This window comes from Pelodiscus sinensis, chromosome 10 (genome assembly GCF_049634645.1).
Source record: "Pelodiscus sinensis isolate JC-2024 chromosome 10, ASM4963464v1, whole genome shotgun sequence".
NCBI lineage: Eukaryota > Metazoa > Chordata > Testudines > Trionychidae > Pelodiscus > Pelodiscus sinensis.
Genome location: NC_134720.1, coordinates 49,222,861 through 49,248,285, shown reverse-complemented (window position 1 = coordinate 49,248,285; position 25,425 = coordinate 49,222,861). Strand labels below are relative to the sequence as shown.

Sequence of the window (25,425 nt, the reverse complement as noted above, 5' to 3'; positions counted from 1 at the left end):
AGCTTTTGTTTTTGTAAATCCCTCATTTCCTCTTACAACTCCATTTTCTTTTGAGTGGAACATCATTCTTCTATTGGTTACTTCAAAGGAGGTCACTGAACTGTTGAGAACTTGATAAATTAGATAAAATTACCTCTATTTTGCTGGGAGGGGACACTCATAAATATGGCATCATTCTATGCAAATTATGAGTTTGGTGCATTTGATACTATATTTTGTTGGGTACCCAATCCATTGAGCTCAACAAAATGCATAGCCCCTGACCGATTCCACTTCCGAAAAGGTTTTGTTGTTTTCAGCTCCAGTACATGGAACCTAGTTTTTTCAGTTTCTGAAGTTCAATAGGAAAAAGTGTAAGATTCTGGAGTGCAAACTGAAACTGAAAGTATTATTCTGCATGTGAATCTGCTGTAAAATCAGGTAAGAAGGGAATCAAATTCTCAAGATCTGCTTTTCAACACCCACTTAATGGAAATCAGGTGACTCTATAAGATTGCAATGCTTGCTGCACCATAAAGGTTAAAGAAACCTAAAGAGATTGAAATGATCAATTACATTAACAGAAAACACTGTAAACTCATTAATATCATCTTTCTTTTATTACAGAAAATACAATATCTAAAAAACCCACACTTAAGTAACCAATGTTTTAACAGCAATTAAGAAGAGTTTGTTAACCTCATGGTATGCTACAGTAAGAGGAGCTCTCTCAGAAAACATTCTGGGTATCAGTAACAAAAATACTGTCTTGTATGAATTATCAAACTAGCAGCTTTGCAAAAGTCATTGTTCTCTTTCCACCCAGATGTTCAAATGGTGCAAGACAAACTCACCTAAATTCCTCTTTTCCAACTTACAGTTTCATGACAAATAGTAGCAGGGCCCATGATAAAGTGCTCAGTAATAAGATTGGCAGTGATTACAGACCTTGTCTATCCCTATTCCAGTGTACTTTGTTGGCTCTTATGGTCTTCCTTTCCTGAAAAGGGGACTTCAACGTTTCTTTTCCATATACTCCTCCTCTTCTCCTCTAGTCTCCTGAGGTTGATCTGTAAACTTGATATTTTTCACCAAATAGTCTTTCATTATGTATATGCAGATCATATTTTTTACTGTTTTAATTTTAAAACTGCAGCTTGAATTATATGCTCACATATCCTTTGTCCATATTTCTGGAGAACTGAGGTATAACAAGAAGTCCAGTTGTATGTTGCTGGTTGTAAAACACACAGGGAAGACAAGTGCTCATCAGGAAGAACATTATTAAGGAGGTATTTTTACAGAGCAGACATCACCTGGCTGGCAGTCAGGAGGAATGGAAAACCACTGGGCTCAGCATACTTTCTGGTTACTTCATTTCAAACTGAAACTATCCAGACATCAGACTTTTGTCTCTCCACTGTTTGTTATGATGTTGATGCAAGAATTCCACATTACCTTCTCATCACAGCTGTAAAGGAGACCTACAAGAAGAGGCTGAGTTGAAGCTATTTCATAGGTTACAATCTGTAGCTTTGTAATGTGTTAACAGTCTCAGGGGGGGAAAGGTTGGCCTTAGCTAGACAGAGAAAAGAAAGTTTCAGGAATTAAGGCCAAATATCATTACACATTCTCTTTTTGTTAAATTGATACATTTACATGGCCTCAAGACAGTAATGCAAACCCTGTAACTTCAGTGTAATCTGGAACCAGACTATATAGAAACCATAAATATACACAATGCAGTACACCAGTGGCATCAGCTCTACAGATCTCTTTGTTCTATTTTCCACTTGTCCCAGTGCCTGAGACACACAACTACTTGAATGAAAAGCAATGGAGCTCAGAGGAAAGGGGACGGTCTCATGATGCTAGTGGCCTTGTCACCGCTCCTACTCAACCAAACAGCAGCTGTAACCAAAAATGCTTTAATATTCGACTAACAAGGAGTCTACAACTTTTCTTTTGGATGGAGAGCCAGCACAGTAAGCCATGTTTCCATCTCCGTCAGGCTGAACTACAGCAGTGCACTCCACCTGGCACAGAGCAGGAAGGACACACAAAAGCTTTAGTTAACACACAGCGGCTGATATTCTAGGTGAGGCAGGCTAACAAAACCACATCACAAAAATGGTCTATGCTCTCCACTGGATGTCCTTCAAATACCTGAACTGCTTCTAGGTCCTAGTCTTTCTAATCTTCACCCAGGTAGGACTTGTTAAACTCCTCAGAGATCATCTCTTCCAGTATCTTACCCTGATAGCTGCACTCAATGAGGTGACTGGGGCTGTCACCTCCAAACTGAAATTGTCCGAGGTTTGAAGTAGGGTATTCTTTGGGGATGGCCACTGGCTGTGTACTCTGCCACTGGGCAGTAGGGTAGGCCCAAGTCTTATTACCCTTAGGAAGCAATGTAAGAATTGTCTCTCTAGATAGGCCCATCTCTCAGTAACAACATTTGCCAGAGACAGGCAAGAATCTTACCCAAGAATGAAATGAATAATGAACAAGGAATGGAAGTGCTAATATTAATTAGTTTATAGTTCCTAGATTCTAAAGTAATAACTACCATTATAAACGTACATATATGTCTTTTCCAGCTCCAATTTCTGTGAAATACAGAAAGTCCTGATTTGGGTTTTTGTGTGGTTTTGCTGATAAAGTATAGTCATGGGTCAACAAAACCTAGAGCAGGAAAATTAGTGAGCCAACTAATATCTGGTGTGATGTGTGGGTGTTTTTTGTTTGCCTGTTTTTAGTGTGTGCCCCTTTCCATCTTCAAGATTGTATCTGGTTGGTATCTGTCTTGCCTAATAAGTAAATACTGTTATCAAGAACACACACTGATCTAAAATACAAGATTTTATTTTAAATGGTTGCAAAAAATTAATATTTTTGGAGCTCTCTCACCCTCAAATAAAAATATCATAAATGCCAGGAACGGAGAACTCATTCCAAAGTCTGAAACAACAGTATGTGCAGAAAAAAAAGTGAAATGTTGAATATGTTGCATTAACTTGGCCAGAACAGCTCATAGCCCAGGGTGAATTATCATTATACCATAGTGTGTAAAAGCAAACACAAATGTAGACCTTTTAAGGTGTGTAGGGCAATCACCTCCAGGTCTTCTCCTCTCTTTTCCCCATTTATTCTTGTATTGTTAATAGTACTAGTACTTCTAGTAGTAGTAGTTTCTAAACACTGCAGTAATGCCTAAACATCCAATAGGGTGGGGAAAGGTATTTCATGTAGCAGTAAAAAGGTAAGAATGATGATGATCATATGAAGGGAGAAGACTATTTTGGTCACCACTCACGCTGTTTCCTGCAATGTCTCTACCTCCCTTGCCCCCCACAGAGATGGTGTCAGGGGGAACTGATTTTTAAGATGGCTCCCCCCAGCACTGGCTCCTGTGCCCCCCCTGCTGCCTCTAATAGAGGCAGGAAGGGGGGGGGGGCGGAGTGACTAGTTGCATCACTAGTCAACTATCTGATAAGCTTATGCTTATTGGATAGTCAACTAGTCACTTACAGCCCTAATTATGTTTGTTTGTTTCTTTGCAGATAGAAAAATGCAGACAAGTTTACTGATGTGCCCAAGATCGAACAGTCAGCTTCAGAGTGGAATCAGAACTTTCAAATTCCTGTCTTGCACAGTCTCTGGCACAAAAAAATTAGCTAGTTTGTGTGTTTGCCTCTCTGTCTTCCAAAGTACCTCAATCTGACTGCCACTGATAAATTCAATGTCACCTACTTCTTGCAATATTTGTCCAAGGGTCTCCTGGCTCTGAATGCATTTCCTATTTGAAAAGAAAAAGAAGAAAACAATTACTTTAGTGCAAACCATTATTCATTTCCTACTGTCTCATCTCCCAGGAAACTCTACCTGTGTTTTCGAGACCCAACCTCCCTACTTTCTACAGACCTTATATCAGAGCCCCTCACAGTCCTAACCTACTTCCCACTGGTGATGCACGAGGTGGGGGCAAAGGGGATATGTGCTCCCCCAAAACACTGTGGGCAGGAGGGGCAAGGGGCCAGAGTCTCTGGGTGGCCCGAGGACTAACGGGGGAGCCTGGCGCTGGCAGCAGGGGTCAGATTCCCTCATACTCACTGGCAGTGAGGGATGGAAATGGAGCAATGCATCTCCACTTCCCCCCTCTTCCCCCCAGCTCCCAGACATGTGACTCGGGGGAGGACAGGAACTGCCCCTTGCACTCACCAATGGGAAGCACTGCAACACAGGAAGGAGCCCGGGGAGTGAAGTCATGCAGCTTTTCTTCCCCTGCCACTGCCAGTGAGTGTGAGGGGGCCTGACCCCTGCTGCCATTGCCAGCCCCCACCCTTCTACTCCTCCAAGCTGTCATTCAGAGGAGAAAGCTTGGGGGAAGGAAAAGGGGTGGGGTGGGGCCTGGGGAAAAAGGGGCACTGTCCCAGTTCTCCCTGGGTAGCGTGGGAAGGAGGTATGTGACAGTTGCCCCCACACCAATCACCCCTGCTACTTCCTGCAGATTTTCTCTCTCAGTTCTCTCAGGGTATGTATAGACTACATGGCTCTGTTGCCAGAGCCATGTAGATTAGTTTACTAGACATACCCAAATGAAGGGGCGATTTAAATAATAGCCGCTTCATTTAAATTTAAATGGCTGCTGCGCTGTGCCGATCAGCTGTTTGGCGGCACAGCGCTGTAGTCTGGACACTCCATGGTCGACATCAAAGGCATTTGTTGACCTCCCCGTTATGCCTCGTGGGATGAGGTTTACTGGGGAGGTCGACAAACGCCTTTGATGTTGACCGCGGAGCGTCCAGACTACAGCGCTGTGCCGCCAAACAGCTGATCAGCACAGCGCAGCAGCCACTTCATTTAAATTTAAGCGGCTATTATTTAAATCGCCCCTTCATTTGGGTATGTCTAGTACTGTAAACTAATCTACATGGCTCTAGCGACAGAGCCATGTAGTCTAGACATACCCTCAGACTTTTTGTGGCCAAGTGTTCATGAGGCTAATACCTCACAAGAGGGGCTAGTAATTATGGCATAGATGAAGTTAGCCCTATTTCCCTTAAAGGGCCCGGTCACAAGTAGTTGTAGGCAACCCTTAGTCCCAAGAGAGAACGGGCATGTACCCCTGAGAGGTAAAGAACGTACTCAGCTGGCTTTATGGCAATCACAAAATGTGGCTGAAGAGATCCCTTGAGACAGACAATCTGTGATACTGGTATAAAGATGTTATAATCAAAATGGAAACATTACTATTATGAATTATCATGTAGTGTTGTCCTATGGCTTTCTACATATGAATTTAGAAACCTAAAAACACATAGCTATATATTTTTACCTGTCTATTTTGGTTGTTATGATCACTGTAAATTTGCCTTCAGTATTAGGCAAGTAGGTTGATGGTACAATTACATAATTCCCTGCAGAGAGTTTACAGAGCTGGCTCACTTCCTGTGAGTAGCAATGAGGAACACAGCTAACAAGTGGCTCCAAGTGCAGAAAAGAAGAAGTGTGTGATTTCCAACTGCTATTAGGCACCTGAAGAAATTAAAATAATTTCAGATCTCACACCTTTAAAACAAACCAGTATGATCCATTAAAAAATCCACCCAGTCAAATACACACCTTATTCCATATAATGACCCTGTTTGCTCAAGATCACTTAACAGACAAGAAAAAAATATTTTAGAAGGTGGGTTTCACACCTATTCACCAAGATTGAATTTCAGACACCAAATATTCGAACTATTTGCACCTGTGCACAAATGAAAAAAACCCGCTCACTTTAAAAAAAGTGAGCAATTTCATACATAGAATCATAGAACACTAGAACTGGAAGGGACCTTGAGATATCATCAAGTCAGTCCCCTGCCCTCATGGCAAGACCAAGCACCGTCTAGACTATCCCTGACAGGTGTCTTCTTAAATATCTCCAGAGATATAGATTCCACAACCTCCCGAGGCAACTTATTCCAGTGTTTAACCACCCTGACAGTTAGGAAGTTTTTCCTAACGTCCAACCTAAACCTCCCTTGCTGCAGTTTAAGCCCATTGCTTCTTGTCCTATCACCAGAGGCCAAAGAGAACAATTTTTCCCCCTCCTCTTTGTGACACCCTTTTAGATACTTGAAAACTGCTATCATGTCCCCTCAGTCTTCTCTTTTCCAAACTAAACAAGCCCAATTCTTTCACACTCTTCCCTCATAGCTCATGTTTTCTAGACCTTTAATCATTTTTGTTGCTCTTCTCTGGACCTTCTCCAATTTTTCCACATCTTACTTTATATGTGGTGCCCAGAACTGAACACAATACTCCAACTGAGGGCTAATCAGCGCAGAGTAGAGAGGAAGAATGACTTCTCGTGTCTTGCTCACAACACATCTGTTAATGCATCATGTTTGCTTTTTTTACAAGAGCGTCACACTGTTGACTCATATTTAGCTTGTGGGCCACTATGACCTCTAGATCCCTTTCTGCAGTACTCCTTCCTAGACAGTCACTTCCCTTTCTGTCTATGTGAAACAGATTGTTCCTTCCTAAGTGGAGTATTTTGCATTTGTCCTTATTAAACGTCATCCTATTTACCTCAGACCATTTCTCCAGATCATTTTGAATTATGACGCTATCCTCCAAAGTAGTTGCATCCCCTCCCAGCTTGGTATCATCTGCAAACTTAATAAGCGTACTCTCTTTGCCATCATCTAAATCACTGATGAAGATATTGAACAGAACCAGTCCCAAAACAGATGCCTGCGGTATCCCACTTGTTATGCCTTTCCAGCATGATTGTGAACCATTAATTGTTAACTAGCAACAGTCTTAGTGTTAAATAAAACCCTTCAAATGAACAGAAAATCTAAAAGTACTGACTGCTGCATGACTTCTGAACCCTTGTCATATCCTGGTTCAGTGGAATCAGAAATGTGGTTGCTATGCTATCAAATCATTCATTGTTATACCTTAAGCTCTACTATACCTGTGAAATAATCTAGCTCAAATGTCTAATTGTGTGGGCCCAAAAGGGATCATTTATAGGCTGCATTCCCATTCTCCAAGGTAAAAGGCACCTAAATAAATTATGAATTTTGTTTATTCGTGTAAATGAAACAATCACATTGACTGGGGTAAATTATACCTGGAAGATATGAAACCCTATTGGACGAAACTTGCTATCTTGACAGTGCTGGCGGAGGGTGACTTTCACGTTGCGCTCTCCTGTTTCTAAAGGGATGGAGAGGGGAAAGCAGGGATTGGTATGGAAGGAGTGGAAGTTCCTGCTACCTCCAGCACTTTGGCCATTTTTCCAGCATCCTTGTAGCTGCACAGTCTCCCATTCACCTGGTGAGAGCTCTTCACAGAGGGCAGCATCAGCGGGTGGTGGTTTTATCTCACTGTCAAATGTAAGACAGAAAGGAAAACTAGTGCACGAAATGCGAAAGGTTTCCATGACTGCAATTCATCATCCCTCCATGCAATTCACTATCCTAGCTGAGCAATCATGGAAATACTATTAATGAAAAATACATGTCAAAAAAATGCAAACGCTTGCCAGTCAAGCATTCCCAGTAACAGTCAATCTAATCATCACATATAATTAAATGCAAAATCTGAACATTTGCAGAACAGAGAAAATAAAGTAAAACTTAAGATCCTGACAGCACCTTTAATCTGGCCAAATTGCACAATGTCAATTTAAAGTATACACACATTAATATGTATTTAAGCAATAGCAATAGAAAATACAACATGCTGAACTAGTTACTGTAAATTAGCAAATATAACCCACAGGTTATACACATTTTTACAACCCCCCGGCCCCGCGGGGTATACATGTCCGCATCTTTACATGTTGATTTTTACTCCTTGGAGTCCCCGTGGGAACATCAGTTCCCCTAAGTGGCTTTTCCCAGCCCCCCAATAAAACTGGGTCAGCTCCGCTGCAGGGGGACAGGGTGGGTCTGACGAGCTTCCAGCATGCCTGCACTGCACTCTCCATTCCCCCCGCCTGGAAGAGGGTGGGTGGCGCCTGGCTGCAGCTGCGCGGGGTGGGCCTGGGTGTGAGCACGGCTCCCCTCCCGCAGGCCAGCCAGCTCTCTGGCAGCAGGATGGCCATCGCCTTGTGTCTGCTCTCTACCTCCTCACCTCGGCGCTGCTGCTTAAGTGCCCAGAGCTGCTGCACCGGCCACATCTCCCACCGCGGCATCAAAGATCACTTTTTATGAAGGCAGCAGAAGTCTCTGCGGGTTATTTACATCCGTGGGTAATCTAATTTTTTAAAAATTTTATTTAATTTATTTATGTATTTTACATTTTAGGTGTAACAAAGTGTAACTGAGATCTTTGGGGAATAAAGTAGAAAAACTGCGGGTAATACATGGATGCGGGTTATATTCGCTAATTGATTAAATTTATCTTTTCAATTCCCTATCAATGATGTATTTAGTTTCTTAATTTTCCATGAATTTATATTTTTGCATTTAAATTTCCCTAATTCTCCTCCCCAACAGATCAGGGGGAGAAAGAAAAGAGGAAAATACAAAAACAATGTAGCTCCCAGAGTCCTTCTCCACTGCCCACAGAGCTCCAAAAGACATCTACCCTGGATGAAGCGAGAACTCCACAGAACTGTGTAACATTCAAAATGTACTGATGCTTGAAGTAATTGTGCAGCAATGTGATTCTTGTATAAGACACACCAGACTCTGGATGAAGTATGTTCTCCACAAACTACACACTACGGAGAACTACACCGGTTCACCTCTGAAAAGGGTACTCTTTTTCCAGACTCTCTCTCTCTCAGGTCAAAAAGAGATTTAGATCGTCACCCCCAGATACTTTAAGGGAAGGATTTCAGCAGCTTGAGACCCCCAATCATAAAGCTAGGAAAGGTGCACATTAAGCAGCCACACGAATTACCTGTTCTCAAAAGAATTAACACCCTTTTTACATGGGCTTCCCTTAACTGTAGTTCAGGTCACATCAAGCCCTCATCAAGGGCATACTCTTTACATAAACTGTTTGCAATGTTTTCAGGGGGTTTGCTAGGTCTCTTCCTTTTTTAACATACCTGAGGCAGATTCTCCCTGTTGAGAATACACGAAGCAGAAAGTCTCTCTCTGCATCCTTCAGAAAGGTGCTAGGGACAATAAGGTAATAACCAGGGGCAAGGTCACAGCGCACATGTACTTCTCTGTCATAAGAATGGCAAATGGTTCCTACAACTGGAGGAGCAGAAAGAGTCTTGGGCAGATTAAACCGCTTCTTCTCCACCTAGAATAGACACATAACATGGCATAGCATTATAGGAAAGTTGACAAAATTATAGCAAAATTAAATGGGATCATATATTCAGTTAACAAACCCTAAGCCCATAGCACTATGAGTGTGTGCTTTGCCACCTGGCAGATCATGCGCATTGTAGAGTTATTTCCAACCCTGTCTCAAAGGATCCAAATCAGGATAGCACTTGGGAGGGTGAGCATTCTGGGGTGGGGGAATGAAATCTGTCTCGCCCTTGAGCAGATACTCGACAGAATTTCACTGGGGACTGTAGTCCCTGCTGCCACATAGCTTCCCTGTGGAACTTAATGTCAGAAAGGAGGCAAAAAAGGGTCAGGTAAATGCAGGGAAATGGTTCACTATGTCACTCATGCATCAGCCAACAGAGCAAACCAGGCATAGCACTTTCCATCACCTCAAAAGGTCACAGTGTATTACTCTGGGATATTCATCCTAGGAGTTCACAGGAAGAAATCTGTCCTAGGTAGAATTGCTTTTGGGGGCATGAGATACAAACTGGCCCCATTCAAAGCAGATCCAGCATGCCTCAGAGCCCTCACCGGAGAAATTGGCCCACAGGAACACAAAACTCAGACACACCTAATAAGCTCAGAGTCTAGCATGTAAAGTGAGGTGCTTTTAACTGTTCTTTAAAACAATAAAGTGAAAACAATTTGCTTTAATTTGCTCTCTTCAAAATAAAAGAACTGAGTAGACTGGAGCAATTCAGACCCAGGCTGGAAACCTGTCTGCCACATGTCAGCTGAAAAGAAATATTTTCAGTGAAGGGCAAACATTTTAATTCTTTTGCAACATTTTAGGTGTAACAAAGTGTAACTGAGATCTTTGGGGAACTAATGGGTAATTAAGAGAGAAATACTACTCCTATTTTGAGTTTGGCCTCCCCATCAGTAAAATAAGCTTTCATCCACTACTAATTATATTCTTATTTACAAAAGTCAAGAAAAAACTATTAAAAGAGATTTTCATAGAGCAAACTAAATGTGGAAGTGACGTGATATTAATGAACCAAGAGGCATTGATCAATACATAATTGCCTGCATAAAAACACATATGTGAAGTTTTTGAACACCTCAATGACAGCCTGAGTATGCAAAACAGAGTTGCACAACATTGCATATATAAGTGAACAGAATTATTTTTAGCTGCACTTGACACTTCTAGAATTAGTGTTCTTCCTATTGCATACTGTGTTGCATTCTGTGTACACACATTATTAAACAGAAAAGCATGAAGTAAAAAGTAACAAAAACAAGTAGGGTGGTGAAAGGACTGACTTATGAAAAAAATAACAAAGATTTTCAGGTGATAATTAAGGGAAGGGTATAGATCAGCATACAAACATGTGAAGGGTGTAAACACCAAGACAAGAGAGGAACCTCTTAGGCTAGTACAAGAGGCTGAACTATAAGAAAGGAACCAACATTAAGAAAAAGAAAAATTAGGCAGATTATCAGGAAAAACTTTTTAATATTGCAATGTACTGACAGTGGAACAGTCTCCAAAGAGAATTAGTGGAAGCTTCCTTGTTTAGACTGTTTAAAATACCCTGAATAAAGCACTGATAGATGTGTTGTAGGCAACAATCCTGGAATGACCCTGTGATATGGGAAGAGTCATCTAATAGGTCTTTTACACCCCTGACTTTTATAAACAATTAACTCATGGAATTGCTATAGCAAATGAATGATTATGGCAGATCTTCCTGTGGTTCCAGGAACATTTCTTCTTGACCCAGCTAGGAGTTTGAGGAGTTACCCCCAATTACCTTCCAGACGTGCAGTCCCACTGCCTGGTAATTCTTCCCTTGAATGCCTTCAGTCAGAGATGGGCCTTCCTCTGCTAAGTGGGTCAGATTCTGAATTCTTCCAGCCCAATCAGCACTGTACTTCCGGGGTTTCTGCAGAAGAGCAATGTAGACCTCACTCTGCTCCCATATCCTCAGCCAGAACTTGGGGTTAATAGGGAAGCTGCTATTGTTACGGCAACCACCAGCAGACTGGCCTTTCACCCAGGATCCACACAGGTGCTGTGTATGACTCAGCACTTGCTCTAATAAAGAAAAAAGGTACCACGCATTAGCCATTGAAAACAATTCATTTTTGTGGCTTCAGTCCCCAGACTGAAAGCATTGCTGTGGCAATGCCACTTTCTGCGAGTGAATGTTCATGGCCATAGTATCTCAAGAGATCTGAAATCCAAGTCAGAGTGGAAAACTAAGGAACTTTATCCTTAAATTAAAGGTCATATACAGAACTATTTCTACAAGTCTGAAATCTCAAACTTGTCTCTCTTTTGGATACAGGGCTCCCCAATACAATTTTCTTCAGGAAAGCACTACCCCCCCCCCCCCCCCCCCGCACCAAGGGGCCAGACATAGCACACAATTCTTCAGCCTAAAATGAAAGGCTTAAAAACTTCTGTGCAATCTCCTTCTTTCCTCCTAGCAGTAAGGGACACAAGAAAGACTCACAGGCAGGGAGGGAAGAGAGTAAAATACTGATACTTCTGCTTTTAAATACTTTATAAAAGTTACTGGAGGAAACAAGAACCATAAAATAACCTAGATACAGATCATCTAATCTGCAAACATAGGCTGATGCATACGTCAGAATTACAGTTTGCTATTCCATACATCATCTTGAGGTGGGAAGAATGTGTAAGTGAGACACCTACACCACTGGAAGTATGGAGGAGGGGGAGAGCTAATATTTTAGTTAACATGACCTTAATTCAGCAAACAATCTACATTCTTCAAAGCACCTAAGTGCCTATTTTAGATATTAGCACATAATTTAATACTTTGGTGAACTGGAACTGACTTACAAACGTGTTTACATGTTCTGCCAAATCAGATCAAAATGCTAATTACTAGTCTTTCCTTGGAGAAAGCACAGAACCATAGAAATGAAGGGCAGAAGAGACCTTGAGGAGTCATCAAGTCCAGTCTCCTACACAGAGGCAGGATTAAGTAAACCCGGCTCCATTCCCCAAGCTTCTGTTCCTCTAGTGCTGCTCAGACAACCCAATTCAGAACCAGACTCTCCCCTCATGTGGCATCAGCAACTTAACTCCCCAGGCCTCAGCTACTGCACTGCTCTCCAGACAACTAGCTTGACAGCTTACACTTCCGTTTTGCCCCCTCCCGCCTGTGAGCTGAGCTCCAGCTACCACTTGCAAACCTCCTGATGCCTGGGCTGCACTGAATGGTGCATGGAGCATGCACTTTAACCGTAAGAGTTAGAAACGTTTTGTTAAATGGATGAGATTTCAGAGCACAGTTCTGCATCAGAGAGATCAGCAGAGCCTCAAAGTACATGAGTTCCTGAGGCTGGCATAACCACATTCACTTACAACCGAAGTTTCCTCTAAGCTGTGCAGCCATGCAGGTGCTGATTAAGCCTCATGTAGGGGCTCAAGGCTTTGGCAGAGGAAAGGCCCCTCTCTCCCTGACAACCCCAGCATAGACCTGTCCATAGACTTGCAGCTGGGGGAGAGGAATCCCAGTCCCAACCCAGGAATGGACCTGTTGTGACCGTGGTGGTCTCACCCGGCCCCAAGCTGTTGCAGTGAGAGAGGGCCAAGAGTAGTCCTCTCTCAACAGGATAACTTGCATACTGAACCCCTCATCCCCAACCCCAACCCAGTGCCTGCACCCCCACCCAGAGCCCTCACTTCCCTCCACTCCAACCCTGAGCCCCCTTCCACACTCCAAACTCCTCGTCTCCACCCTGTCACACACCCTGCATATGCAGAATGAATTCTGATATGTGCACCAATATGGAGGTGATGTGTTACGCATCATCTCCATAATGGTGCATAAGAAAATTCATTCTGCACATGCACATAAATTGGAAGGAACACAGCTTTGCAACTCTTAAAATCATTGGAAAATAAGGAAGCAGATTTTTCCTGTCAATCAGAGAAACATAGAGAAAGCAGAAAGTTAGTAAGTTTAGTTTAACAAACAAGAAGGGGCCAGTCCCAGCGTACACGTATACTCAATAAAAAAAAAAAATTAAAAATTGGAAACCCCAAAGGCCTAATGCTAAACAAATCTACTGTTGGCCCTTTTTAATTCAAATCAGACTTTCCTATTAAACCAATCTGATTTGTTAAGAATAGTTCCTTTGTCCACAAGTAGGTGTTCCCTGTACACTAAGCACTTGGGCAGCCACCCAGGAGAGATTCAAATGCCACCCAGATAATTAGCAGTGCCCATGGCCAGCTACATGAGTTTCTACTGGACGTGCACATTCACACATGCCACAGTGCCCATAAAATTTATTCTGCACATAGACAGAAAAAATTAGAGGGAACATTAGTCCGCATAATACCTGTATAGAGGCTCTGAAATTGTCCCTCTTCAGTGACTGGAAACCCAATGGTAATCTCATCAAATTCCTTGAAAAACTCTTCCTCCTCAACCCAGAATTCTCCTTCCTGGATCTGGGAAAGCAATTCTGAAGCAACTACTGGATCCAATTGGCTCCACCCTTGACCACTGCAAAAAAATGCACAAAAGTCTATATCTAGGCTTTTTGCTCAGACTCCCAATAGAGTCCAACAAAAATCTTCAATGAAAAAGAGGTGTTTAATGAGAAAAAACATGGCATTTTTTCATTTTCATTTTACTGTTGTGTTCATCCATACAACACTTCCTCTAGTTATTCATCAATTGGGACTGGAAACAGATATTACAGAAAGGCAATCTCCGCAAAGGAAGACCAGAAACTAGCCAAATCAGAGAGTGAGGGATTATGGAACATGCCTCCAGGTAAAATAGCTAATTTACTTACAATGAAGAACATTGAACAATGTGCAAAGTACCTCTATGTTTGTTTATTGTTTAAAAAAAAACCCCACAGGTTTTAGAAGTTTTGCATGATGGAAAAAGGAAGTGGAAAACAGAACTCCAAACACAAACCAGTGATTCAACAAATAACATCAAATATGACTGTTTTAGAAGGGTTTTTGGTGCCACTTATGTAGCCCCTTATATCACCAACATACTATTTCCATAGAGCAGTTGGGTGAGATATTTTTAGCACGTTGGCTACCAAGTTACTACAATGTTGAAGATCTGCCTCACCAACTAATAGTCCTTCTAATTGCTGGGCACCTTCAACTCCCATTAACTTCACTGATACTGAAAAACACTCTGCACTTCATAGAACAGGGCACTACTTTAAGTCCTTGGAGGCAAGACATGTGTCTTCCTTTATATTTTATGCAACCAAGATTTCCTCGTTTTTGTTAAATACAGGGTGGAACAGATTGTTTAGCATAACCAATGAATACATAATTCAAGGAGAAGTGACTCATTTAACACACCTTTCCAGTCACAAAATATATATTAGGTTAGTGGTCTTCAACCTGTGATCTGTGGACTATGTCTAAGAGGTCCAGAAAAAGTGACTATGAAAATAAAATTTCAGATCCCAGAAAAGGCATTTTGTTTTTCTGATCAAAGGTACATGAATACCCCCACCTAGTGATCAAAACCTGAAAATGTTGTCATCATCATAAAAGTCCACCGTTAGCACCCTGCTATATCAAATGCCACGTTGAGCATGTGCAACATCTATAATTTACTTCCATTCAGTCAATCTAAGACTTCTATGGGAGGGGCCCGCAGTCCACAGGTTGAATTTCCAAAGAAAGTCCACAATGCCACTCAAAATTTTTTTAGGGGTCTGCAAATGAAAAAGAGGTTGAAAACCACTGATGTAGGAGAAATGAGACAGCCATTATGCTCTCAGAACCCATACAGAAATATGATAAAAAGACAAGCACAATATCACCTGTGGGTGAACACTTTTCAGTCATCAGCCTCAAAAGCAAACTTGCACAATCCCTTCATATCATGAGCCTAAGAGCACAAATTCATACATTTTCTATATACCAAAAATCATAGACTGACTAGACATTGGATTTATGGCTTATTTCAATACTCTATAACCCATGTATCCCTCCTCCCCAGCACCAAAAACCACATTTCCTATCAACATAGCATGTATTTGGAAATCTAGATTTCCAGACCCAAAGGCTCAAAAAATTAAGACAACAAGAACCATGATGTTGTATAATAAGGACATTAAAAAGCGGGTACAGGAAAACTCCAATTGACCGGCATCCAGTGGTCTGGCACTCCTGATAGTCTGGAACCCGGAAGTGTTCCGGCCAGCCGGACAATTGGAGCTGCTCTGCCCACATCTTTCCCACATCTGCCGCTGGTCAGTTTCAGCAGTGGTGGACCTGGGAAGCCCTGGGGCAGAGCACCCCAGCTGCTCTGCCCCCAGCTTCCCCAAGTCCGCTGCTGCTGAAACTTACCAGCAGCTGACTTGGGGAAGCCGGGGGCAGAGCAGCTGGAGTGCTGTCGGGTTGGTCCTGCAGCATCGCTCAGGTGAGGGGCAGCACTGCGGGACCAACCCAGCAGCACCCCAGCTGCTCTGCCCCCGGCTTCCCAAAGTCTGCCACTGCTGACCGGCGGCGGACTTGGGGAAGCCGGGGACAGAGCAGCTGGAGTGCTGCCGGGTTGGTCCCCTAGTGCCGCCCCTTACCTGAACGGCGCTGCTGAAACTGACCAGCGGCTGACTTGGGGGAAGCCGGGGGCAGAGCAGCTGGGATGCTGCAGGGTTGGTCCTGCAGCACCGCCCTCTCTCATGCTGCGCAGTTCCCCGCCGACCCCCCCCTTCCGGTACTCTGGCATATCTGATACTCTGGCACCGGAAGTTTACTGTAATTGGGTAACTGTGTAACTGCTAAAAATTTCAGCCATTACATGCACCTGTAGCGCATAGCAGCAGCCAGCTCCCCGGGAAGCAGCGCATACCAGCTCCCGGCTCCTGCTCCTAGACACAGAGCCAGCAATGTGGGGCAGCAGCTGGCTTCCTGGGACCAGGGCAGAAGCCTGCATGTAACCATTAATGGTAATTGATAAGCCCAGGCTTATCAATTAACCATGTAAACAGTTATCCTATAACATTCCTATTGTATACTGAACTCAGAAAAAGGTTTTACAACACAAGACTATCATAAACTCTCCTCTGTGGTTGCCTATTAGGAATGTTACTTTTAGTGTTACATTGTGTGCTCAGAAACAGTAAATACATTTTCATGGAAGTACCTTAAAAGAATATTCTAAATGAAAACAAGCCCTTTACCCTTCTCTCCAGTGTCCTTTCCAACACCGCCTCCCCCAAGGGTTTCGTATCCGTAGCAAGATGATTTCCTTGCCCGAGACTCTGGAGAGATGAAGCATATCTATGACAATAAAGGCATGAAATTCTCCCAGTTCACTGGCACCTGTGCAGGAAAGATAGCCATCGTTAGTAGGCAGAAAACTAGCTAGCATTCCTTTTCAAGACAAGAGGAAGTAAATGCTCCACCCGTTGTGAAAGAGATTCATTTTCTACTCAAGAAAGCTGCTACAAATCCACTGCTCTGTCTGTAAACACAATGGATGAACATGCAGCCCACACTGCACGCAAGCAGTTATTTGTCTCTGATTCATGTATCTATGAAGAGAAGATTGAAGAAAAAAAATCTGGACCATCAAAATACCTAAAAACATACAAACGAGCTGGTTTTGAGGATCCACAGAGCAGCGGTGCTGAAGCACTGCTTTCCCTCATGGATTTGCCAGTCATGATAAATTAGCTTCCCTACCCTAAGCCTGAATAGCATTCTTACGTCTTCATTTCTCCAATCTTCAAAACAATTAAATCAAGAAGCACCAGTGGCAGAATTTAAAGTCACAAAATATTAGTGCAGCTGAATTATTATAGGACAAAATTGCTGGTTACCTTGTTTTCTGAAGCATATGGTTTACTTGGCTTTGCTGTGTTTAAGAATCTCTAGAACGTCCATATTACCTTGCCTGGAGCTGAGGACTGAGCAACTTATCATGCACCGTTCCTTCAGGTTCATCAGTCTCCTAAATACCATCTTCTCCAGAACTCTACCAGTCCTCTCTCTTTCCATGCTTCTTCCAGGGTCTGTTAATGTCCATCTCTCAGCTAGACCTCCAGTCAAGTCAACTAAAGCATCTGCCACCTGCCCTGCCCACAACTGCTCATAAGACCCATGCACCCTATAAAAACAAAAAAGAAACAGTGGCACATACTTCAAACTTTACTCCTAAAATGAATATTGTTCTGTCTTTATTTTAATGACACATGTCCCCATTGAGAGCCTAATGTTAATATGAAATAAAAGGTGCCACTGTGGCTATAGAAGATGTAGGGCAGGGATCTCAAACGCATAGATTAAAGGCCAGAGCATATTTGTAATCCAGCCTGGGAAACCCTGTGGCCCAGGGGGCATGTCCAAACCCATCCCCAAAGCCCTGCCCCTTCCACCCCACGCCCTTGGCACCCCATCTTGAGGGATGCGGACCCAAGGATTACCAGAGGGCCAGGCAGGGGGTGATAGCAGTGGTCATGCCCCTCGGCACTCCCCGCAGTTGCAGGAGCGCAAGGGGCCCAACTGTTACTGCTGCCCCACGCCAGACCTCCCTGGTAATCCCCATGACCACATCCCTCTGGGGACGGAGTGCCATGGAACGGAGTGGGGGTGATGGCACTCCATCTCCAGGGCCGGATTGTGAACATGCTCTCGCCCCTGATGTAGTGCCATCAGACACGTCACATATTCAACAAAGTGTCTAGGTGACTGCTGGTGCCCCGGGCTGTGATTCTGTGAGGTACCAGATGGCCCTGTCCAGATGGTGATGGTTTTGTATGATAGTTTCATGACACAAGGAAAAAAATCGCTCCCCCCCATTACTCCAGTGTAACAGATCATTCTGAGGTGACGGTTGGGCTCCACCATGGACCAGTGTTTAGTATATTACTTTTCAAACAGAGGCACTTGAAATGACCTGAAGCCATTGAAATGAGATGTTTGAGGGAGTGAGAGAGAAGACACTGCTGGAACATGTGTGGAAGGATGACATCAGGAGTCAGACCAAGATCTAAAGCTGCAAGAGAGGAAGTTGTGACGGTGTGGGCATGTCTGAAAGATGAATAAGGGAATATTTTAAAGGGGGCATTTGGGACTATAATACACTGGCTGAGAACAAGAAGATAGCCAAGGAAATGGTTGATAGACTGTGTATGAGAGGATAGAGTCGATATGGAGTGAGTGTTGGCCCAGCCAACCTGGAAAGACTGACAGGCTAGCCAATCCCGATTAGATAGGAGAAGAGGAAGAAAAAGATGACATCCCACTGCATTATGGAAAGCTTGGTACAATCCTTTTCTGTACAGAAACTGCTCGCGGCTTGTTACTCGCATCTCATCATCTTCGGATTTTAATCGCCCTTCACAATGCACAACATAGCTGATAATGTTTTGAAAATAACGTTTCTAACATACTTCCCCTCAATATATTCGTTGTTTGCTAAGCATGCTCAAACTAGCTTTTTTCTCCCAGCTGTTTTATTTTGTGGGGTCAGGGAGGATGCGTTATTATTTGCAGTAACTATAAAGCAGAGTACATGAACACACAGAAAAAGTATTAAGCCAGATTCATACGATTTCTGTATGAAATGGTCAAAAAATATTGACCTGGCAAATCCACGGTAAAAAGAAAAGTTAATGTGCCAAAGGTGCCTTTGCAGAAACACGTACCTTAACTTCTGCGTATCTATAGCTAGATGAGAGTAACTTCACCTAAAAAGGTGTTTGTCCTTTGCTGGGGGCTAAACAAACCCTTCTCTAAGATGTTCTAACAGTCTGGTGTCCATCTTATCCTAAGCAATTAGTCTCTAAACTGTTTGGTTGGTCTGCATCATAGACTGGGCTGAGATAGTATTTTTCTGCTTTGTTTTATAAAACAATGGCCCTACTGTCAAACATAAAATAACAAGAAGAAGAATATTTCGAGGTCCATAACTCCTGACAAAGCCAACAAACAAGTAAGTGGCCAGGTATGGTTAGGCAACAGTATGAGAGAAAGAAAAAAATATTCAGGGCTTGAGCATCAGTTAGCATAAAATGGCGTAGCTTCATGATTTCCCACGAGCAATACATATTTAAAATAGCTCACGATCTGACCCTTGATGTCTACCTTAATCTTTTCAAATAATGCAACAGGGAAAACTTTCTTTTGTCTGACTAAAGTAGGCAATCTGCAGCTAATAGCTAACTGAGCATCACTGCAGTCTATCAGTTGCAGGATCATTTAAACTAGGGCTGTAAAAGGTTAACCAATTAACCAGTTACTTGGTAAGCATTAGCCTTACTAGCAATGCTTACCCGGTAACCGGTTAATTGGAAGACCCGAGGGGGCAGGAGCTGAGGACCAGCCAGCAGAACCCTACGAGACCAGAACAGTTCTTCACCTGTAGTGCAGCAGGGCCCCAGTCAAAACAGCCCCCTCCCACCCACCGAAAGCTGGGCCAGAAGAGCTCCCTGCCCTCAAGGGGCTGTCCGGACCCTGGTTAACTGACTGAACGATTAAAATTATACTGTTTAACCAGTTAACTTTTTAAATGAATATTTACATCCCTAATTTAAAAACTCTTATTTTTTTATTATTTCACAATTCCTTTCAGTAAGAAAATCTCACTCTATGTGACAGCAGAACTGTATCTGAGTGATCCTGGAAAATACTGGACTTCTACAGAATCTAATATAGGAAAAAAGCCTAGCAATTATCAGTCTCTATTCAGTAAAACATAAACAGCTCAAGTCATAGAGAGGGATCTGGAAGCCTACGTGGCAGAAATGAAATCAAATCAAACAAAACACTATGTAGAAGACATGCTCCTCATTACTGCAATTTAAGTCACCTCCTCCAGAGAAGTTTACATACTTGGCATAGACCTTTTCCAGTAAGGGAAGCCAAAACACATCTTCTCTCTGACACTGGGAGAAGCAGAGTTTTCCCCCAAGGCAAGGCAGGCGATCATCAATGGTTACTTCCACCCAATGTCCAAACTGCCAGATTTGACAAGTGAAACAGCCTGTGTACGTCTCATCTGTCCAACTGGGCTGACCTGGAGGGATTACCTGGGAGAAGACAATATTAGCAAAATCAAGTAGGGATGTAAGCGATTAGTCCACTAGCCAATAAGCATAAGCTCATCATATAATCAAGTAGTAACTCAACTAGTCGCTTCCCCTCCCACCTCAGCAAGGTGCGGGAGGGGAGGAGCCGGAGCTGCGGGGAGCTGGCTTAAAAGGTCAGACTCCGACTGCTGCCCTTGTAGGTCTCTTGCTACATTTCAAAGGCTGAAGCACTGCAGTGGGAACACGCTTGCTCTTCTGCCTTTTAAATATAGTAAGAGCCGTGGGCAGCTATAGCAAGCGCCCTACCTCCCCCTTATCGACCAATCGAGTAGTCGATGGAAACTCCATCGACTACTCGATTAGCTGATTATTCAAAATGTAACATTCCTAAAATCGAGACAAACAGACTTTCTTTTCAGGAAGCCACCACTTAAAACAAGGTCAATTCTAGCTATTCTACATCTTAGCATAGATACAAGTATGTCATAACACACCAAAAATTAAAGCCAGAGCATCAGAGTACCATCTTAGAAATCTCACTGCGTTGGAAGAGGATAGGGAAAAATAAAAATGTTAATGGAGCATACAGGAGACTCTGCTAGGACATAAAACATTACAAGAAACTTTTCTATACCTTAGTTAGCAAGTATTTGCTCTTCTGCAATGCAACACAGGCACACAGGAACCAACAGTCTCCCAAAATCCCTTGCTTCACTTGCACCTCCTGTGGACTATCTGAAAACAATCGAGGAGTAGAACAAATTTCCTAAAATAAAGAAGCATTAAGATTTATTTTTTCAACTGTCATGCAGGAGAAGCCAAACAAGTCTGTACTGTGGGATTGAATGGCTCAGGAGATAGTTAACACAATAAAGAGCCTTACACCTTTCCTTCCTTTTTGAAACCAGCACAGATAAGCACTGACTGACAGTTGTTACAGTATGACTATTCAGTAGGTGACCTGTGTGAAATAAGTTTAGCAGGTCTCAGTCCAGATTTTTGTAGATAAGAGTCCATCGTCATTAACAGACATTACGCTTTACAATCTCCGCAAAGGAGTGACTGAACAAAGAGAGAAATTAATCCACTCTATATTAGGGATGTTAAAAAGTGGTTACACAATTACATGCAGCAGCAGCCAACTCCTGGCGTGCACTGGTTCCTGCCTGCCTACTGCCTCTGTATCAGAGAAAGCCACGTGGGGTGCCAGCCAGCTCCCTGAAAGACACCAGCTCCCGCCTGCAGCCCTGCACTGCTGCCTCTGATACAGAGACAGTAGCGCAGGGCAGCAGCCTCTCCCAGCATGCACCGGCTCCCGTCTGGAGCCCCACTCCTGGAGAGCCAGCTGCTGCCTCTGATACAGATGCATCAGCACAGGGTGGCAGCTGGCTCCTCAGGAGCAGAACGGGATTCTGTGTGTAACCATGAACATTACCCAATAAGCCCAGGCCTATCAGTTAACCGTTTACATGGTTATATGCTCACACCCCTATTCCCTAGTAGCTGTGCAGGTCACAATTCACAAGCAAGGTTGAGATAAATTAGTAGGAGTACAAGCTATGAAAGAATTCAGCATCCCAATACAAAAAACATTTTGTCTGGACAAGGAAAACTCATTTTGACATTGTTAAGCAAGCTACTGATCTAAACTGCAAAACAACCAGTTAGTCTGATATGCCGAAATTAAGAAATGGGTCTCCCTTCACGTTTCTTGTAAATGTTACAGAGGGCAGAAAAATGAATGCATTAGCTCTCCTAAGCTGCTGCTTTGCTTCTTTTCAACTTGGCTAGCTAAGCCCCACACTGCACTCGGGGAAATAAGCTTATTAGTTATTATTTATTTTACCATAAGGTGTAGGAGCCCCAGTCATGGACCATGATGGTCCATGACTCCCCTGTCCTACACGCTGTATAAGCAAAGATCAAAGAGAGGGTTGCTGCCATAAAGAGCTTACAATCTAAATATAAAACAAGAAACAACAGATAGATATAGACAATAAGGGAGTACAAGGAAACAATGAGTCTCAGCAGACAATGGTCTTGGCACACGAGCAGCTAGCTTGTCAGGTATTTGTCAGCAAAGGAAAGTAATTAGGTAGTTTTGCAGTCCTTATGGTGCACTGCTCCCAAGAATGAGGGGAAACACAGGAGAAAGGACAAAGGTGTTAGTTTGAAAATGTAACAAATGGGCTATGGAGATCGGCATCAACATCTCAGTACCAAATGAGAGATGATTGAGGGGAGATAGGTATGAAGGCCTTTGAAACTGAAAACAAGCAGCTTATGTTTGATGAGACAAGGAAGGGGGAGCTAGAGGAAGGATTCAAAGAGAGGGGTGACATCACTGAAGTGCCAAACTAGAAGAATAATCTTTGCAGCAGTGCTCTGAATGGATATGGGAGAGGCAAATAGCATTTATCAAGGCAAGAGATTTTCTGCAATCAATATCTAAGATGATGAGAATCTGCATGAGAATTCAGCTGATGTGCAGAAATACCGGGCATGATTTAGACATAGCCTCGATGTGCAAACCAAGAGAGCTGCCTGCCCCATTCCCACTGCCTCCCACAGAGGCAGTGGCAGAAGCAGGTGGGGCTGATGCTTATGGCTTTTTAAACTGGCTCCTTCTGAACACTGGCTACAGCTCGCCCTCGCTCCCTCCTCCCATCTCCCACCTCCCATGCTGCTGCCCCTATCAGAGGCAACATTGCAGGGAGGGTGGGCAGGAGAGGTGCCATGGAGCAACCTCTGTCCGTGGCAGGCCCAGGCTCTCCACAGACAGAGGTTGCTCTGTGGATGCCGGCGCAGCTCCTGTCTGTGGGGAGACTAGGCCCACCACAGAGAGGGGCTGCTGCCTCTGTATCAGAGACACAATGCAGGGTGGCAGGGGGCACCCCGGGAGTGGGACCAAGAGTACACTGGCTACCAGCCCCACCTGCAGGGACTATCAAATAGTCATGTAACCACTAAAATTTGATGTGGTTACACGACTATTCAGTTATGCACTAACATCCCAGAAGTGGACTGTACCCACAAAAGCTCATGATACCATCTACTTGTTTTGTTAATAGCTGCTAGACTATTCACTGTTTTTTAAGTTTTTTCAGTTACAGACTAAATCGGCTACCCCTCTGAAGCTACTAGAAACGATAACTGAACACTAGGCCATTCACTCATTAATGGAAAGTCAAATTTTGCTAAACCATTAAGCTATCACATCTCAAAAACTCACCTGAGGTCTCAGCCAGGAAATCTCCCCTCTGAATTGTGAGAGTGGGGTGGAATAGTTAAAAAAGACAGAGGTGTCACTTGCTGGAAACGTGGGGTCTTTGTAAAGATTTTCTTTTGTAGCTGATGGCACTCCATCTCCCAGCATTTTCAACACAACTGACGCTCTGTCGACACTTCCAAGACTTCAAGTTTCCAACTGAAATCTGCAATACAAATTAAAATGAACCAAGACTCATAATTTTGGAAGTGGGTGAATAAGGCTGGTAAACTCACAAGTAAAAAGTCACTAACCATTTCCACTTAGGGGTTTGAACCATGTTAGCTGAAATTGTACTTAAATTCAGTTGCAGGCCCTGTAGAATCCAATACTAAAAAAAACCAAACAAACACATCAGTCTGAGTAGTTGTCCCAGTGCAGCCTGACCCTTCCTCTCATTTAAGTAATCTCCTCACGAACTTACAGGCCAAGCTAGACAGAAGAATGAGAGAGAGATAAACCTTATTGGGAGTACAGACACCTGCTACTGCTCGGGCTACGGTCTCAAAAGGTATTTGTTAATGCCTTTCTCTGCACATCCCTGGCCAGATATCTCCCTAAAGTTCTTCTCCTAAAACTTCCAAGACCCTTCCCCAACTACATGCCAACCCAGACTCCACCTTCATAGATCTCTCTCAAACCAGTCTCCCCAGACACATTCTCCAGAGATCTGTCTAGATTTTTCTTACACAGAACTCCGTCCCCAGCTCCCCCCTTTCCCACACAGGCACAGCCATGCCAAACCCCTCCTCACACCCCTTACTCCTCCTCACCTGCCCTCCCAGAACCTTTCCCCACAGGACTCCCCTGACACCTGCCCTCTCAGACCCACCCATTTCAACGTTCCCTAGACCCCTCCCAACGCACCTGCCTCCTCCCTCCATGGCCCCCTCCCCCACACAGCCCCCCACAGACACTCACCCTCCCAGCCCCTTTCCCACACCCCTCCCAGCCCCTTTCCCACACCCCTCCCCCACAAACACTCACCCTCCCACGCCCCTTTCCCACACCCCTCCCCCTTCCAAGCCCCTCCCAGCCCCTTTCCCACACCCCTCCCCCACAAACACTCACCCTCCCAGCCCCTTTCCCACACCCCTCCCCCTTCCAAGCCCCTCCCAGCCCCTTTCCCACACCCCTCCCCCACAAACACTCACCCTCCCAGCCCCTTTCCCACACCCCTCCCCCTCCCACGCCCCTCCCCCACACCCCTCCCCCTCCCACGCCCCTTTCCCACAGACACTCCCCCTCCCAGCCCCTTTCCCACACCCCTCCCCCACAGACACCCACCCTCCCAAGCCCCTCCCCCATACAGCCCGTGGCCCCCACAGCCTCCCAGCCCCCTGAGCCGGGCCCCAGCTGCCATCCCGGCCGGGACCCACCAGCTGCCGACCCGTTACCTGGGCAACATTCGGGCCGCTCTACCCACTCCAGTGACAGCCGACTCGACTATCAGCCAATCAGGGGCAAACACGGGAGCACGTGGCACCGGAACACCAATTATAACCCCTCCCGGCAGACTTACGATCCCAGCTCCCCGCCACTGGCTCAGGGGACTACCGATCCCAGCATGCACCGCGGAGCAGAAAGACTACAGCTCCCAGCGTGCCTGGCTCCTGGGCTTTCCCCACGTGGCGGCGGAGCCGGGAGGATTTCTACAGCTGTCGCTTGCAGCACGTGTCCAGCCAGCCCTTGCGCGGGGGAGCAGCACAGGCAGCCGAGCGCCCCGCCGGACTTCAGCCTGGAGCCCAGGGCGCTGCGGGCGGGTGGCTCGGCCCCGCAAATGCTGGGAGGCGGCAGCGGGGCCGCGTTCGACTAAGGGGAGCCCAGAGCACCAGCCAGGGCAGGGGGCAGCTCCTCCGA

General features: G+C 44.4%; 1 protein-coding gene across 8 annotated transcripts; it reads right to left on the bottom strand.

The window, feature by feature from the left end:
* Positions 1-580: 580 nt before the first annotated feature.
* On the bottom strand, positions 581-25,094 carry CAPN10 (calpain 10). Of its 8 annotated transcripts, XM_075938133.1 has the most exons (15): positions 24,963-25,094; positions 23,820-23,896; positions 23,530-23,731; positions 20,932-21,063; positions 20,101-20,297; positions 17,157-17,374; positions 16,446-16,587; positions 13,617-13,783; positions 11,048-11,331; positions 9,047-9,249; positions 7,318-7,370; positions 7,115-7,200; positions 5,318-5,517; positions 3,733-3,778; positions 1,566-2,015 (listed from the first exon to the last, which is right to left on the bottom strand). In XM_075938133.1, exons 3-15 carry the CDS (start codon positions 23,671-23,673, stop codon positions 1,908-1,910), a joined length of 1,980 nt encoding a protein of 659 aa, XP_075794248.1. In that variant the 5' UTR covers positions 23,674-23,731; positions 23,820-23,896; positions 24,963-25,094; the 3' UTR covers positions 1,566-1,907. The 8 variants fall into 8 exon arrangements, with proteins under 8 accessions (XP_006138506.2, XP_075794247.1, XP_006138507.2 ...); XM_006138444.3 differs by lacking the exon at positions 1,566-2,015 and adding an exon at positions 581-1,558 and having other exon boundaries at positions 7,115-7,370; positions 24,963-25,089; XM_075938132.1 differs by lacking the exon at positions 1,566-2,015 and adding an exon at positions 581-1,463 and having other exon boundaries at positions 3,694-3,778; positions 7,115-7,370; positions 24,963-25,088.
* Between the last annotated feature and the right edge of the window lie 331 nt (positions 25,095-25,425).